We start from the raw sequence: 18,061 nt of genomic DNA on the forward strand, positions 1-18,061 counted from the left end.
GGAAGAGCAGAACCTTCGGAAGCCAACCCCAAAGCGTCAGCCCAGCATGAGTACTCTACACACGCACACACACACCACCTGTGTCTAACCGGGACACACGCACACACACGCGTGCACACACGTGAGCACACACCAGACTGCAGACTCTTATCTTCTGAAAGCAGCAGCTATTGGTCAACTTGAGGAACTGATTTTGTGAGAATTAAAAAAAAAAAAAAAAAAATTCCTTCGGCTTGAATGGAAAAAAAAAAAACCTTCCCGAAGCTCTCAGGCTTGGAATTCTGTTGGAACAGACTTTTTCCTTTCAAACTTCTGTTCCACAGACAAGTTTTAGGTTTTATACCGTAGCTCAGACACCAGCAAGAAGGAAAAAAAAAAAATCTTTGTAAAAACGGGTGCTTTCTTTCCATCTACTAGAAAAAAGAAAATAATAATATCTTGGCTTGAAGCCACGGTTGCCAGAAGTCCAGCAGCCAAGAAAACCCCTTCCCCACTGTGTTCACAGTTAAATCTGTTGACGACGAGTCAAATTGGCAATCCAACAAATGTGTTTTAAGTCTTAAGATGACCACAAATGTATAGTCGTTATCTCTGAGTTTGGGTTGACACTGTACCAGTCGTTAGAATCCTGAGATTTCTGAAGGCCTTCACACCAGAGGCAAGCGGAGACAGGGACCCCTCCCCAACAGGCACCGTTAGGAAGGATTCGACCTCGGCAGGGTCAGAATCCGCCCGTTCTTCTTGCCCCCGTTCATGTGGGTGTAGGGGATGTGTTCTTCATAGTTCCTCTTTAGGCTCAGCGAGGACCCGCCGTCCCGGCCCCCAGCCTCGTCCCTCTGAGAGTGTGAGGACCGATCCAGGGGGATGTTCTCCATGTCCTCAAACTCCATCTCCAGCTCCTCACTCTCGGGAGCCTTGTTCTCCTCACTGTGGAAGAAGGAAACTTCTGGAAAGCTGGGGTGCAGGTCATCCTTGAGCAGGTCAACGATCTCCAGGAAGGTCGGCCGCATCTTGGGGTTGAACTGCCAGCACATCCGCATCAGGCTGGTGCTGTGGGAGAGAGGGATATGTTAGCAGGTAGACATGGGGCTGGGGACCCATCAAGTGGCCCCACCCCTTCGGCTGCCAGCCACAGACAATGAGTGCTCACATCAGATGGCGGCCATGTGTATGGGCAACAGTCAAGGCAGAAATGACAATTCTATCAGTGCTGAAAACTGCTTTTGCAAAGAAAGCAAAGGGACTGTCCCATTCCAAAATCAGGTCAAGAAGGACTTCTCCTGAAGATGCCACCTGTTGAACGTTCCATCATTTTGTAGTGACGTCCCTAGCTTTTTCTCTCACTTGGTGCATTTCATGAGGTTTAATTCCTGGACTCTGGGTGGAGTAAATGGTCAACGTGCTCAGCTGCTAATCAGAAGGTTGGTGGCTCAAGTCCACCCAGAAGTGCCTCGGAAGAAAGGCCTGGTGATTTACTTCCCCAAAATCAGCCACTGAAAACTCTATGGAGCCCAGCTGTACTCTGAAACACATGGGGTCCCCATGAGTCAGGGTCGAATTGATGGCAACTGATTAGGAGTCCCTGGATGGTACAAACAGTTAATCCATTCAGCTGTAATGGAAAGGTTGGCAGTTCGAGTCCACCCAGAAGTGCCTCAGAAGAAAGGCCTGGCAATCTACTTCCCCCAAATCAGCCATTGACGCCCTATGGAGCACAGTTCTACTCTGACACACATGGGGTTGTCATGAGTCAGAGTTGACTCAACAGCAATGGGTTTGGTCCTGGGGGCCGCTTGATAAGGCATCCCTGTGCCAACCAGCAACCCTTCTGGGTGAAAGGATCATTCAGGGTTGGGGTGCTTGGGACCTGTGTGGATCAAACTTAGAGGGCCTGATCCAGAGGCCCTCCTGCAAGCCCAGCCTTTACTCCCAGGCAGGTGCTGGGACAGGGCTCAGGCATGGGGCCAGCCCTGACCACCAGGTGTGCCACACAGCATCCACCTGACAGAGACACGCTGGTGTGGGCTCTTCTCTGAGGATGCATGCTATGTTTTGTTTTTTTCTCATGCCCCATGCCACTACAGGCCCCAGCCATGCATCCTCACAGGCCACCTGGGACTTCCAGGGCTGTGACTTTACTCCGCCAAGAACACTCAGCCTAAGTGCAGAGGGGGTGTGTTTTCAATTTTACCTCTTCCTTTCCCCTCGCTAACTCCTTCTAGGGCAAGGGTTGGCAAACTCCTGCCTGTGGGTCAAATCTTGCCCCCTGACTGTTTTTGTAAATAAAGTTTTATTGGCACAGAGGCATGCTCATTTGTTTCCAGATTATCTATGGCTACGTTGGTGTTACAACAGCAGAGCTGAGCTGAGTGGTTTCAACAGAGGCTGTATGGTCCACGAAGCTGAAAGTATTTATAACAAGACCCTTTCCAGAAAGTTTGCAGACCCCTACCCTGCTGTTCTTAGGTGCCACTGAACCGATTCCGACTCATAGCAACACTACAGGACAGAGTAGAACTGCCCGGTAGGGTTTCTTAAGCTGTAATCCTTACAAGAGCAGATCACCAGGTCACGGAGGTGCTGGGTGGGTTCAAACCGCAGACCTTTTGGTTAGCAGCCAAGCACTTAACTGCTGCACCACCAGAGCTCCTTACCTCTAAACCCTAGGGTCTGCTTAATTTCCCTGGGCCTGGAACTCAGGCTGACGATGAACTGTCGCGACTATGAGAGGACATCCAGGAGCCAATGTTTAGAAGTGTTTTGCCTGGAGCTTCTAATATAACTCTGCCTTGTACTTTTTAAGTTGACGTCTCATTCTTTGGGGGATGAAGCATTAAAATGGGCCCCCTCCGTGGATTTTCAGGTGGGCAACAGCAAAAGTTTTTCTTAATAAATACTGATGAAGAACTTTACAGATAATCATAGGAAGTCAGAAAGGATTAAAAAATTCAGAGAAAATACAACTCACACACAAACTCTTTGGTGTATATATACGTATATGCACACATATACGTGTGTGTGTATACACATATATACAGATGTGTGTGTGTGTGTGTGTGTGTATATATATATATATAAAACCTGTTGCCAAGTTGATTCCAACTCATAGTGACCCTATAGGACAGAGGAGAACTGCTCCATAGGGTTTCCAAGGAGCGGCTGGTGGATTGGAAATGCCTATCGACTCGACGGCAATGGGTTTGGGGTTTTTTTTTTGGTACCTTTAGGTTAGCAGCTGTGGCACATTGTAGCTCTGAACCACTGTGCCACCAGGGCTCCATATATATATATGCTTATGTTTAAACAGTAAATGAAAACAGTGGGTATAGATTATATTCCCAAACGCGTCCAGAAGGTCTTTTAGGGTTTCCAGAAGGTCCTTTCTATCTGGACACATCTGGGAATATAATCTGTGCACACTTTTTTCACTTAATATTTTAACAGAAGCATGTCCACCAGGTAATAAAATATTTTCATATGCATCATTTAAAATCTCAACTGCTACATTGTATTAATTTATTGATTTACTTCGCAATTCTCATACTGTTAGATATTTAGGTCATTTCAATTTTTTTTTTTTTTAACTTTAACACAGCTGTGAATAGTGATCACAACAGGAGAATATGAATGGTTATCTAGCCAAATTTTGGCTAGCACTATAGCACTGAAGAATATCTTAAATTTTTTTCTTTCTTTTTGCTAATTTTGCTAATTTAGAAGGATAGGCCTTCTTTTATTTTACTTTATATTTATTGGATTATTAGTGAGGCTGGTCAATTTTCCCAGTGTTTAATGGTGTGTGCATGTGTCTGTTGCCCATTTGGTCCTTTAGCAAAGATTTAAAACAAAATAAAATTTTGGAATACATACGCATACGCTTTACAAAATTTGCAGTGTATAGGAGTACACGGTTCAACATAAGCTTCTCTCCCACCCCAGCTCCCTTCTCCTGAGGCAACCACTATTACAGGTTTCTTATATAACTTCCCAAAGATATGATATGCACATACAAGCATTCCCATAAAGATAGGGTATGCAAATAAGGCATGCAAGTAAAGGCAGGATACGCCAATGTGTGCACAGGATACTCAAGCATATACATTTCAAGACATGATATGCAAATATGAGCACACATGTAAAGATACCCATTGCCATTGAGTCGATTCTGACTCAGAGCAGCCCTAAGGACAGAGAAGAACTGCCCCAGAGGGTTTCCAAGGAGCGGCTGAGTGATTCGAAGTACCGACATTTTGGTTAGCAGCCGAGCTCTTAGCCACTGCACCACCAGGGCTCCACGTGTAAAGACAGGATATGTAAACACAAACATGCATGAAGAGACAGGGCATACAGATGCACATACATGTAAAGACGTGATATGCAAATACAAGCATGCATAAAGAGATGAAACAAAAATATAGGCATATGTGTAAAGACAGGCTATACAAATACAGGCATGCAGGTATAGATACGATATAAAAATACAGCAGGCATGTAAACATAGGCTATGCAAATACAGCCATGCATATAAAGACAGGATATACAAATACAAGCACACACGTACAGATAGGCTATAGAAATACAGGCATTGTGTAAAGAGCAATGTCTCTTCCACGAAAACCCTGCACATTTCACACCCTTTCTGTACTCACACTCTCTCTGGACAGTTGTCGGGTTGATCCAGATACCCTCCATCCATGACAAATTTCAACACCTGCTCGTTAGACAGGCCTTGGTAAGGCTGCTCCGCCAAGCTGGTGATTTCCCAAAGGACCACGCCAAAGGACCTGTGAATGACAGGTGAGAGTAGTGACACAGAAGCCATTCAAATGCACCCATACAATGTACCCACGCACACAGGCACACACATATACACACATACCCGTTGTCATCGATTCTGATTCACAATGACATACATACATACATACATATGCATATATACGTGTTTATATACACATATGTACCCACATGCACACATTCATACACATGTACACACACACAAGCACACCTATATACCCATATACCCACACACACCTGTACACACACACGTACATGCACATATACACCTATCCACTCACACACACATTTACTCACTCATGCACATGTACACACATGCACCCATGCACACATATATGCACACACCCATGCACACACATGTATACACATGCATATATACACCTATCCACTTATACACACACACACCTATTCACACTGTTACTGATACACATGCACACCCATATATACACATGTATACACGTATATATACACATACACACACACCACACACACATTCACACTCCATCACTCAAACACACGTACATCCATACACACATCCACTCACACACACACACACACTCACACTCACACACATACACACACCCCTTCTCTGTTTACCAAGAATCTGGGTCAGCTGATTAGTCAAACAATTCATGCAGTAGTGTACAAAGGCCTGCAAGATAAGCCTCACTCGGAAACTAAGGTCACCTGGGTCCTCAGCCAGGACTTGGTCCTCATTTTCTGGATGGAGAAATGGAGGTGCAGCAGGGAAGAGGCCGTGAGAAAGGCATCCTTTGATCACCCCCTCTTGTAGGTCATGCTAGTGGGACACCCAGAATTCAAACCTGGCATTCTGTCTGCCAGTCCACGCACCACTCACCACATGTCAGAAGACGTGGTAAAGACGCCGTCCTTCAGCGATTCTGGGGCCATCCACCGCACGGGGAGCAGGCCCTTCCCCCCTTTCCGGTAGTAATCCGTTTCATAGATGTCTCTGGTCATTCCGAAGTCTGACAACACATAGTTCACGCGCTCTTAATGCTCAGCCTGCCGCCCAGGAGTCCATCATCTTGCTGCCCCACCCCTTACAGAGCCCTTAGGTGGGTTCCCCTGTCCCCAGTGTGTCCCACATGTATGGACGACAAATCCCAGTGAGAACGGACTCTGAGGGTATTCATGGGGATGTGAAGAGAGCATGGGCCACCACTGACGGGGTGGAAGAAGAACTGCCAAGTGAAAAAGAGCAACGTCCTGGCCTGCAGCTCAAAATCCCACTCTCAGCAACACTTCCTTCCCACCACGAACTCGCAGGCATCCCAAACCGATCTCTTGACTTTCTCCGGCAAACCTACCACTCCCATTGGATAGAACCCACCAAGCACCAGCTGCCCAGCCAGAACTCCTCCTCTGACCATGCCCTTCCCTCATCCTACCCCACATCCAAGGCAACAGCGAGTCCTGTCCACTTTCTCTCTGCATCTTTCTCTAATCCATCCACTCCTCTCCATCGCCCTGATCCCACCCAGGCTCCTCCACCATCTCTCACCTGCAGGACCCTCACACCACCACAACCCTCTGACAGCGCATTGTCCAAGACAAGCTACCATAAACAGGATCATGTCGCTTCCTGCTTCCCACTGACTATGCAGGAAATTTCTTTTGTAATCATAAGTAGAATCACATTGCTTCTTGCTTCCCATGCTTATGTAGGAAAATGTCTTTTGGGATCATAAACAGGATCACATCACTTCTTGCTCCCCATTGGGTAAGTAGGATAATGCCTTTGGGATCATAAATAGGATCACATCACTTCCCGCTTCTCATTGGCTAAGTAGGATAACGTCTAAACGACTTTACATGACTTGCAAGATCCTTCTGGGTCCAGTTCCTGCCTCTCCTTAACCTCGTATCTCATGCTGCTCTGGTCCCCTCTACGTTCATCTTATTCAAATCACATCAGCCTTCTTTCCAGCCTCCCAGCCTCTGCATGTGCTGTGCCCACCACCGGGCACACAATCACCCAGGCCAGCTTCTTCTCATTCTGCATGTCTTGACTAAAATGTCACCTCCATATAGAGGGGTTTCCTAAGCCACCAGTACCCCCTGGGTTTTCTCCATCACAGAACTCTTGATTTCCCTCAGGGCTCTTTCCCTAGTCTTAATGATCTTGTCTACATAATTGCTAACTGTTTTATTGTCCACCTAGAACAGCGTGATCCAATGGAACGTTTCGTGATGATGGGCATGGTCTTTATCTGCTCTGTCCAATATGGTAGACACCAACCACATGTGGGTCTTGAGCTCTTGCAATGTGGCCAGTGTGACTGAGTAACCAAATGTTTAATTTACTTAATTTTAATTGATTTTAATGGCCACATGTTGGCTATTGTTTTGGACAACGTAGATAGACTGACTACGCTATGTTCCTATGAGGGCAAGAACGTGGGGACTTACTCATTGTTGGATCTTTAGCACCTACTGTAGTGTCTCACACAGAGAAGGCACACAATAGATATTTTTTGAAGAAGTGAATGAGTGAGTTAATGAATGAATGCAATTAAATTACAGTTTGAAGACTGAACCCTCATCCATCATCCTGCCCCTTTTGTTTTTGGAAAGAATTTAGCGACTCCATGACAGAAAAGTCCTTCTGAAATCAAACTTGGACTTCCTCAGACATTTCCAAGCAGAAAGCAAACAAACCTCCAATTTTGACGGTGAAATCGTGGGCCACCATGCAGTTTCGAGCTGCGAGGTCCCGGTGCACAAACTTCTTGGCGTTCAAGTACGCCATCCCGTCCGCAATCTCTGCTGCCATCTGGATCATCTCTTGCAGGGTGGGGGGAGGGCGGCCAGGATTGTTCTGAAGTTGAAACACGGGGTCATATTCAGTGACATGCATGCCCTGGGCCAGGAGCAGGTGCCCAGCCAGGTACCTCAGAGGCAGCTCACCTCAGCCTCTGGCCGCAGCGAACGGAGGTAGCTCTTCAGGTCCCCGTGAGCCATGAGCTCCATCACCACCAGCGTCGGCTGACCTTTGGACACCACCCCCAGGAGGCGGACCTGCGAAGCAACCATGGGGTTCTTTTCATTCTTTTCCTTTTTTGTGTCTTCTCCGTGAATTGCCATTCATACTCCTTGCTTATCTTGCTATTGGACAGTTTTTCTTTTTCTATCCATTAATGTTTTATTTATATGTGTCTTATTATAATAATACTTTTATTGTAACAATTTTATAACATACAATAGTATTTTATTACAATAATACATTTGATGTGTAATAACCTATGAAAAATGCATGTGTATATATGTGTATGTGTGTGTGTGTGTGGGTACATGTGTGTTGCTGTGTGCTATCAACTCTTGACTCACAGCGGCCCTGTATGACAGAGTAGAACAGCCCCATAGGGTTTCCTAGGCTGTAATCTTTACAGGAGCAGATCGCCAGGTCTTTCCTCCCAAAGAGCTGCTGGTGGGTTTGAACTGACAACTTTTCAGTTGACAGCTGAGCGCTTAACCATTACACCACCAGGGCTCTCTCTCTCTTCTATATATATATATACACACCCTCTCCTCACTTATCGACATGGTTAGGTTTGAAAAACCAGGTCGTTATGTGAAATTGGTGTTATGTGAAAATGGAGGATGACCACATCATTACATAACTGCCAAATTACATCATTACGTAACTGCCAAATTACCTAACTGCCAAACCACTGGGAATCATGGCCCAGCCAAGCTGACACATAACCTTAAACCATCACAACCAGCATTACTCTCGCCTCACACCTCCACATTCGTTACTGCCAGATGTACGTCATTAGTGCACAAAATAGTCGGACAGTAGATTTTTTACTACTGTCGTAAATGTGAAATGTCAGACAACAAGACAGTCAATAAGTGAGGAAGAGGTGTATATATAGTAGAATTGCCCCATAGGGTTTCTAAGGAGCAGCTGGTGGATTCAAACTGCTGACATTTTGGTTAGAAGCCAAGCTCTTAACCAGCGCGCCACCAGGGCTCTATATACAGACATAGACACAGATCTATATATAATATAAATGTTGTCTGGTTTGGGAGATACAGGTTCAATTCCTAGCCAAAGCACCTCATGTGCAGCCACCACCCATCTGTCAGTGGAGGCTTGCATGTTGCTGTGATGCTGAACAGGTTTCAGCCAAGCTCCCAGACTAAGACAGACTAGGAAGAAAGGTCTGGCGATTAACTTCCAAAAATCAGCGAATGAAAACCCTATGGCTCACAATGGTCTGGCTCGCCATGAGTTGGGACCAACCGAACAGCATCAAAGAACAACGATAAGAGTCTGATTTCTGGCAAAGTGGGAGGGGCTGGAATTGGAGAATGGCCTGTGATGATGCTTCGAGGGGGTCGCAGGGATGGGTAAGGGGTCCACATTCAGTGTACCCTGAGGAAGCGGGTGAGAGCAGGGGAGGTGTGGACTGAAACCTCTGCTGGATCTCAGGGCGAATGCTGGACTCACCACGTGGTGGCAGGTGAAACCCTTCATGACAGAGGCCTCGTTGAGGAACTCGATCCGCTCGCGCAGGCTGGCCGACTCGTTAACCGTCTTCACTGCCACACGGGTCTCCGCCTCGCCCTTGACGATGTCCCTGGCATTGCCCTCGTACACCATGCCGAAGGAGCCCTGGCCCAGCTCTCGCAGGAGGGTGATCTTCTCGCGGGGCACCTCCCATTCGTCAGGCACGTACACAGAGCAGGGAAACACTACTCCTCATTCATCTAGAAAGCACCCTTGGCAGGTCCCTGGGGATACCCTCCCCCCACCCCACTGCCGTGCCCTGGCCACCCTGACCCGAGTCGGAGTCTCTGCAAATGCTCCGGAGGTGACTTCTATGATCCAGGACCTGCCCTTGTGGAGAGGACAGAAGAGGCTCAGGAAGGAGCCCTAACTGATCCAGGGTCCTGGCCAAGAAGGGCCGAGCTGAGCCTGTATGCCCATTTTTTCTGTCTGATTTTAGAACCCCTGCTACGGAATGATGCAACTTCTCATAAGAGGCTGTGGTTTCTGCAAAGTGCTCGTAGGTTGAAACAAAGGCCACAATATTTGGCAGCCCCGCCCACTGGGGGAGTCTATTCCCCCACCCCCTGGATCTGGGCCTGGCCATCTGACCTGCTTTGGTCCATAGGCATTAGTGAAATAGACCCAAGAGAGGCTTGAAAAGGGCTTTTGCCCTAGGGCTTGGCGTCTCTTGCTGCTGGGAACCACCAGAATACCAAGCAAAGATGTCCCAGCTAGCCTGCTGGAGGCTGACCACATGGCCTCAGCTGAGGCCTCCCAGCCTGCCAGCTGCCAGGCATGTGAGTGAGGCCATCCGAGACCACCCAGCCCTGGCTTATAAGCCAGCCAACTGCAACTGCACGATACTCACTGGATGGTGATGGCACTGGACAGCAGGGGAGGGGATGATACTCACCGTCGCTGGCGCTAAGGTACTCAGGGTTTGAAGAAGCATACAGCGGTCCCAGCGGCCCGTCCGGATGCCTGGATAAGAAAAACGAAAGCAGATCTGCTTAAGAGTCCCAGGGAACTCCGGAGGAGTTTACAAGCCTCCCCAAAGCAAAAACCAAAAATTCAAAACAGTTGTCAGAGTTAATTCCGACTCATCCCAACCCAATGTGTGCGGAGTAGAAACGTGCTCCACAGGATTTTCAAGGCTATGACCCTTTGAAAGTGGATCGCCAGGCCTTTCTTCCAAGGCACCTCTGGGTGGGTTCAGTAGTTCAGTGCTTAACTGTTTGCCCAACCCAGGAACTCTGCCCCAGAGCAAACAGAGACCCTTATCAGCAGCCTGGATAGAGCCTGGGGTGGGGACTCGTGTTCTGAGTGGAAACCCATCAGACAGCCACCTTGGTGCATCAACATAGGACTGTTCACCCCAGGGACCGTTCATCCCTGGGTAGTGCAAATGGTTAACATGCTCAGCTGCTAACTCAAAAAGGTTGGAGGCTGGAGTCCAACCAGAAGTGCCTCAGGAGAAGGGCCTGACGATCTACTTCCGAACAATCAGCCACTGAAAACCCTGTGGAGCACAGCTCTGCTCTGACACATGAGTTGGAATTGACTCCACAGCTGCGGTGGTTTTTTGTAACAATTTTTGTAACAGTTAGGAATTGATGAGTTCTTAGTATTTATTAAACCGAAAAAACCAAACCCACTGCCGTTGAGTCGACTCTGACTTACAGCAACCCTACAGGACAGAGCAGAATTGCCCTATAGAGTTCCCAAGGAGCAGCTAGCAGATTCGAACTGCCAACGTTTTGGTTAGCAGCCAAGCTCTTAACCGCTGCACCACCAGGCAAAGGCACACTTATTATTTAATTTTAACAATGGTCATACTTAACAACTGGCTCACTAACTTCCTGAAAATTTAACAGTCGTTTCTCGTGAGCTTCTGCCAGCCGCCTCCACAACTCTGCTGGACGAGCGGCTTTTTAGATGTTGCTCTTTGTTTTTTTTTCAGTTGCTGCCAAGTCGATTCTGACTCCTTGTGAACCCATCTATGTCAGAGTAGAACTGTGCACCATAAGGTTTTCAATGGCTGGTTTTTCAGAACCAGGTTGCCAGGCCTTTCTTCTGAGGTGCCTCTGGGTGAACTTGAACCTCCAACCTTTTGGTTAGCAGCCAAGTTGGCGTTAACCATTTACACCACCCAGGCACACCTATCTATATCTGTTGTTGTCGAGTGCCATCGAGTCGACTGTGGCTCATAGCAACTCCATATAACAGAGCAGAACTGCCCCATAGGCTTTCCTGGGCTGTAATTTTTGTCGAAACAGATCTTTCTCCCGCCTGGGCATCTGTTTTCCCCAGAGTCGCTGCACTCACCTCTTTCTCAGGAACAGGTAAATACTCCCAATCACAACGCTGATGAGAAAAACAAAGATGAGGGGGCCAATGATGATTTTTGCAATATTTGATGGGACATCCACTGAAACAGAGTAAGAAAATAAAGGTTTCACTTCAGTGTGTTCACTCTAGGAATCTCCAGCGTCAAAGTGTCTTGACGTCTGTAATGGCGGGTTACGCTTGTCCCTCCTCTCTTGCCCCTGGGCCTCTGTCTGCTGGTCTCCCAGACCTTTATTTTCCAGCAATGCTGAAACGGCTCACTGGGGCTGGTTGGCAGGCTGGGAGGTCTGTGTTTCAGAGGAGCACACCCCTGCCAGACCACGGCCCATCACCAGCCTTCTCCTTGCACCTCCAGGGCCCGTCTTACGGGAAGGTGACCTGGACAGTCACACAGGACCCCTTGCTCAGCTTAGCCCTTCACTGCTGCTGCCTGGAAATTTTTAATACTTTTTGAACAAGGAGCCCCATGATTTCCTTCTGTGCTAGGCCCTGCAAATTCTGTAGCTGGTCGTGATCCCACCCCACCCCGTCAGGGGAACAATTTCCCAGTAAGTGCCCTGTGGGTGCCAGGAAGTCCTTCTCACTGGGCAACCGGCCCATTAACAGCTTTGTTCCAGACACAAAAGGCCACATGATTGCATTTATATGAAATGTCCAGAGTAAAAGACAGAAAGCACATGGGTGGTTGCCAGGGACTGGGGCAAAGGGGGAATGGGGAGTGACCGTTTAATGGGTAAACCAAAACCAGACCTGCTGCCAGCTGAATCCATTCCGACTCACGGTGGCCCCATGTGTTACAGAGTAGAACTGAGCTCCGTTGGGTTTTCCTGGCTGTAATCTTTATGGAAGCAGATCACCAGGACCTTCTCCCGTGGCACCACTGGGTGGGTTCCAACCGCCAACCTTCCAATTAGTAGCTAAGCGCAAATCATTTGCACCACCCACGGACCTTGGCTTAATGGTTACTAGGTTTAATTAAAAAAAAAAAAAAAAACCCTCCAGTTGCCATGGAGTTGATTCTGACTCCTGGTGACCCCCATATGTGTCAGAGTAGAACTGTGTTCCACGGGGTTTTCAACGGCTGATTTTTTGGAAGTAGACTGCCAGGCCTTTCTTCCAAGGTGCCTTTGGGTGGACTCGAACTGTCAACGTTTTTGGTTAGCAGCCAAGTGCATGAACTGTCTGCACCACCCAGGGACTCCGGTTTGATTGTAGGGTGATGAAAGTGTCGTGGGGAACTAGACCGAGGTGGCAGCTGCACACTGTTGTGAAGGTACTAAATGCCACTGGACTGCCTGCTCACTTTCAAACGGGTGCTTTCATGTTCTGTGAATTTCACCTCTATTAAAAAAATATTTTGCAAACCCACAGCTTCACGGGCAGCCTGGTTGCCAGGAGGAGCACCAGACTACACAGAGAGAAGTGCGTTTCCCATAGAACACCTTTTATAGCAGCTGAATAACATCAAGCAGCTTCTTAATTTTTTAAATTTACGTGCAGGGCTGAACTGTCTGTAAATACAGACATGCCCATGTGCTCAGACTCTTCAAAGCCAAGGAAGACTTGAGGAGTGAACTTGGTCCTTTTGGGTCTTTAAAATAACAGTTTACTGAATGAATGCTTACCAAGTGCCAGGCACTGTTCCAAGTGCTTTACACAGTGACCTTATTTAATCGTCACATAAGCCAAGGACGACGTCCCTGGGTGTTGTAAGTGGTTAAGCGCTCAACTACTAACCAAAAGGCTGGTGGTTTGAACTCATCCAGAGGCACCTACAAAGAAAGGCCTGGTGATCTGCTTCTGAAAGGTCACACAGCCTTGAAAACCCTACGAAGCAGTTCTACTCTGCACACATAGGGTTGCCATGAGTTGGAACCCACATGAGGGCAGCTGGTTTGGTTTTTTGGTTTAAACCAAGGAGGGAGGTACTCTGAGGAATCCCAGTTTACAGACTGGGAAACAGAAGCTTCAGAGAGGGGAAGGGTCTTGGCCAAGGTCACAGAGCTGCTCAAGGGCAGAGCAGGGATTTGAACCAGGGCCAGCTGAGTGAGCGCTGACTACTGCCCCACACTGCCTTCCACAGAGGGCACTGTCCTGAGGAATCCTCCCCTTCTGAACTGACAGCAAACTGCCTCATTCCATCCCAGACAGCTCCTGGCACACAGAATGGCTCCATAAGCAGACTGAATAGACAAGAGAAACTGAAACCATCCAGTCACGTGCTCTGCTTGTGGGCCCCTCCCTTGTCCCCACTTCCTTTCCTAGGGGCAGGGTGATTTCAGAGGCTTGTACCAGGTGGTCTCAAAAGCTGGGGGCATGAGGGCCAAAATCTGAGACTTGCTGTCCCTCTTCTCTGCTTCACAGACCCCACAGTCCCGCCCACTCCTCAGATTCCAGCCGCCATCCAAGCCAGGGTGAGGCAGGTGAGGCATCCAGGGTGCTAAGCTGGAAGAGGATCTCCCACTGCGGGTCCTGCCAAGAGCAGGAGTGGCCCCTCCCCAAGGGTGAGCACTTCCTTCCTTTTGGTACCCTGGGTCTCTTGCTCGTCTGGCCCCAGTTCTGACCTGATCAGAACCACCCCTGCAAGCCTCATTTCCCGCTGTCTGCTCTCCCATAGCCCCCAGCACAGGAAAGTCCCGCCTCAGCCCTCACACCCTGGCTCCTGCTCTGCTGGGTCTGCAGTCTTCACCCCTGCCAAGTCATTTGTGTGTTCACTCATTCAAGTGCCTGGGTTGCTACTGAGTGCTGGGCTGACGGTCTCCCTCACGGCCCCACTCCTTCACTCATTCTCTAGGTCGCCACTGAGATGTCACTGCCTCCAGGAAGCCCTGCTTGACTAGCTCAGCCTTCCCCACCTCTCCCAGTCTCACTGGGCCCAGTGCGGCCGGCTCACCCATCATCAAAACTTGCTGCTGGCATGCCGGGAACACTTCCTGCTAGGGAGGTTCCGCTCTGCCCAAGGCTTGAAGGGGTGGACATCTTGAAGGGGAAGGCCCATCTCATAACCAAGATGGATATACTAGTAACAGGAGCTAACGTGTTGATTCAGTTGCCTGGTGCCGGCTCTGAAAACTTCCTGAAACCGTTTCAATGTCAAGTTCCACGTGATATTCATGATTTCATTGAAACCTCCATCCAGCCTTCTGGGGCGGGTCCTGTTATTACCCCCATGGACAGACGGGGATGCAGGCTCAGAGAGGGCAAGTACCTTGCCCTGGTCACACAGCAATGACCAGTGGACCCCAGGGCCAAGGCCTGGGCCAGTATTCGTAGTCTCCAAGCTACCCCGACCCGTTTCGGGGCCAAACACAGACCCCACCGACCCAAGTTGCCATGGGGACTTACAGTAGTCTGTCACGTAGAAATGGGTGGCCTCAGTCCAGGAGCCGTTGCCCGCCAGGGAGGTGGCCCGCACACGCACACTGTAGTTGCCTGGGGGCAGCCCTCGCAGCCGGCAGCCCCGCTCCTGGGCAAAATGCCTTCTTGAGACACAGAGGTGCAGCTCCTGGAAAACAAGGTTGGGGAGGGTATAAGGAGGCTGGCTGTGCTGTGCACACTGGGGAACGTCCCTTCCAGGCAGGGCCTTCACAGGTGGGACCCCACTCAGGGATGACGCCACGGGGTAAGAGAACCACAGCTCTGCGGATAAGGAAACCAACCCAAGGGTTCCATTAGTACTAAGAGCCAAACTTCTGGAGCCAGGAGCTGAGCTCTTGGCCTAGGTCAGTTCATTTAATTCTTACAGAAACCCTGTGGCTTAGGTACTATTATCCTCACGTTGTTGTTGTTGCTGTTAGCTGCCACTGAGTCAGCCCTGACTCACAGCAACCCCACGCGCAACAGAACGAAAGGCTGCCCAGTCCTGCACCATCTCCGTGATTGGTTGTGGATCAGACTGTTGTGATCCATGGGGTTTTTACTGGCTGATTTTCAGAAGTTGATCACCAGACCTTTCTTCCTAGTCCGTCTTAGTCTGGAAGCTGCACTGAAACCTGTTCAGCATCCTAGCAACACGCCAGCCTCCACTGACAGACAGGTGGTAGCTGCACATGAGGTGCATTGGCTGGGAATTGAACCCAGGTCCTCTGCATGGAAGGTGAGAAATCTACCACTGAGTCACCACTGCCCTCTATCCTTACAATAAACAAAACGAAACAACAAAAACAAAAAAAACAGTTGCTGTCAAGTTGAAGCTGCACTCCATAGTGTTTTCAATGGCTGTGATCTTTCCGAAGTAGATCGGCAGGCCTTTCTTCCGAGGTGCCTCTGGGTGGCCAAGCACTTAACCGTTTGCATCACCCAGACACTCCTATCTTCATATTAAAGATGACAAAACCATGGCTTAAGACAGAGACTGGCAAACTATTTCTGTAAAGGGTCAGAGACAAATATTTTCAGCTTACTGGGCCAGACGGTCACTGTCAAAACTACTCAACTCTGCCACTGCAGTGTGAAAGCAGCCATAGATAAGATGCAATATCTGTAAACGAATGGTTGTGCTGCGTGTCAATAAAACTTTACGGACACTGAAATTTGAATTTCATATAATTCTCACATGTCATGAAATACTGTTCTCCTTTTTTTTTTTTTTGTTTTTTTCAACCATTTTAAAATGTAAAAATGATTCTCAGCTCATAGGCTGTACAAAACAGGTGGTGGGACAGATGTGGCCCAAGGGCCGTGGTTTGCTGACCCCTAATTTAGAAGATTAAACAATTTGCCTGAAATCTCCAGGCTGGTTCAGTGGTAGAGTCAGCCCTCATACCCAGAATCTTTTGGCTGCAAAGCTTTCTCCTTGAAGACACAGTGGGATATTATCACCCGGCCTCCAGCAAGTCAGAGACAGATGGGAAAGAGGGGACCCTTAAGGTCTCTTCATCAAAACCAAACGGTTCAATGAGCTTGATGCGTAAGGACAAATAAAAAGCTCCTTCCTTCCCACAGGAATCCCTGTGTGATGCAAACAGTTACGTGCTCGACCACTAACTGAATGGTTGGTGGTTCAAATTTACCCAGAGGTGCCTTGGAAGAAATGCCTAGAGAGCTACTTCTGAAAAACCAGCCATTGAAAACCCTATGGAATAAAGAACCATCTCATCTACCCTGAGACCAGCAAGAACTAGATGGTGCCCAGCTACCACTACTGACCATTCTGATCAGGGCCACAGTAGATGGACCCTGATAGAATGGGAGAAAAATGTGGAACAGAACTCAAATTCTTAAAAAGTCCTGACTTATTGGACTGGTTGAGACTAGAGGACTCTCTAAGGACTCCCTGAGATACTCCACAAACCTTGAACCAAAACTACTCCCTGAGGTCACCTTTTAGCTACATAACAGATTGGCTCATAAAATAATCAAGAGTACCCATGTATGCTGTGCACCTTTAAAAAATCATCTGTATGAGACCAAATGGTCAACAATGACTCTAAAGCAAAGATGAAAGGGTAAGGGGACGGGGAAACCAGATTACTAGAAACAGAATTCCAGAATGGAACTAAAGATAATGTTGACACATTGTGAAAATTGTAACCAATGTCACTGAACAATTTGTGTAGTAATTGGTAAACCGGAACCTAATTTGCTATGTAAACTTTTACTGAAAACACAATAAAATACTATTAAAAAAAAAAAAAAAAAACGCCATGGAGCGCAGTTCTACTCTGACACATGTGGATCCACCATGAGTTGGAATCAACTTGACAGCAACTGGTTTGGTTTGGGTTTTCCTTCCCATGGTCCTGCCTTTTGAGTTTCTTTTTTCTTTTTTTAATTATCATTAGGATCTACGTATACACTAACGGGAGCCCTGGTGGCACAGTGTTTAAGAGCTCGGCTACTAACCAAAAGGTCAGCAGCTCGAATCCACCAGCCGCGCCTTGGAAACCCCATGGGGCAGTTCTATTCTGTCCTATAGGGTCACTATGAGTCAGAACGGACTTGATGGCAATGGATTTTTTTATACACCAATGTTCACTGCAGCACTATTCACAACAGCCAAAAGGTGAAAACAACCCAAGTATCCATCAACAGATAAATAAATAAGCAAAATGTGGCCTTTACATACAATGAAATATTACCCAGTCATAAAGAGAAGTGAAGTCCTGATACATGCCACAACATGAATGAATCTTTAAAACATTATGCTGGATGAAGTAAGACAAACACAAAAGGACAAAAGTGCCCAGTTATATGAAATATCTAGAATAGGCAAATGTGTAGAGACAGAAAATTTATTAGTGGTTTCCAGTGGCTGGGGAAGAAGAGAAGGGGGAAATTATAAAGGGTACTGAGTTTCTGTTTGGGGAGATGAAAAACTTTTGGAAAGAGACAGTGGTGACGGTTGCACAACATGGTGACTGTAATTAATGTCATTCGATTGTACACTTAAAGATGGTT

The 18,061-nt window shown here is 47.8% G+C and overlaps 1 protein-coding gene across 1 annotated transcript in view; it reads right to left on the minus strand.

Moving 5' to 3' along the window:
- Positions 1-213: 213 nt before the first annotated feature.
- INSR (insulin receptor) overlaps positions 214-18,061 on the minus strand; it is a 55,647-nt gene continuing 37,799 nt past the window's right edge. Inside the window, exons 11-19 of the mRNA XM_023733229.1 lie at positions 15,008-15,167; positions 11,642-11,744; positions 10,230-10,297; positions 9,275-9,519; positions 7,726-7,836; positions 7,477-7,636; positions 5,654-5,783; positions 4,650-4,784; positions 214-1,050 (exon numbers count right to left, since the gene is read on the minus strand). Of these exons, the coding sequence (XP_023588997.1) occupies positions 696-1,050; positions 4,650-4,784; positions 5,654-5,783; positions 7,477-7,636; positions 7,726-7,836; positions 9,275-9,519; positions 10,230-10,297; positions 11,642-11,744; positions 15,008-15,167 (1,467 nt within the window). The 3' untranslated portion in view covers positions 214-695. The remainder of the gene's footprint in view (positions 1,051-4,649; positions 4,785-5,653; positions 5,784-7,476; positions 7,637-7,725; positions 7,837-9,274; positions 9,520-10,229; positions 10,298-11,641; positions 11,745-15,007; positions 15,168-18,061) is intronic.

This window comes from Trichechus manatus, unplaced genomic scaffold (assembly GCF_000243295.1).
Source record: "Trichechus manatus latirostris isolate Lorelei unplaced genomic scaffold, TriManLat1.0 scaffold00057, whole genome shotgun sequence".
NCBI lineage: Eukaryota > Metazoa > Chordata > Mammalia > Sirenia > Trichechidae > Trichechus > Trichechus manatus.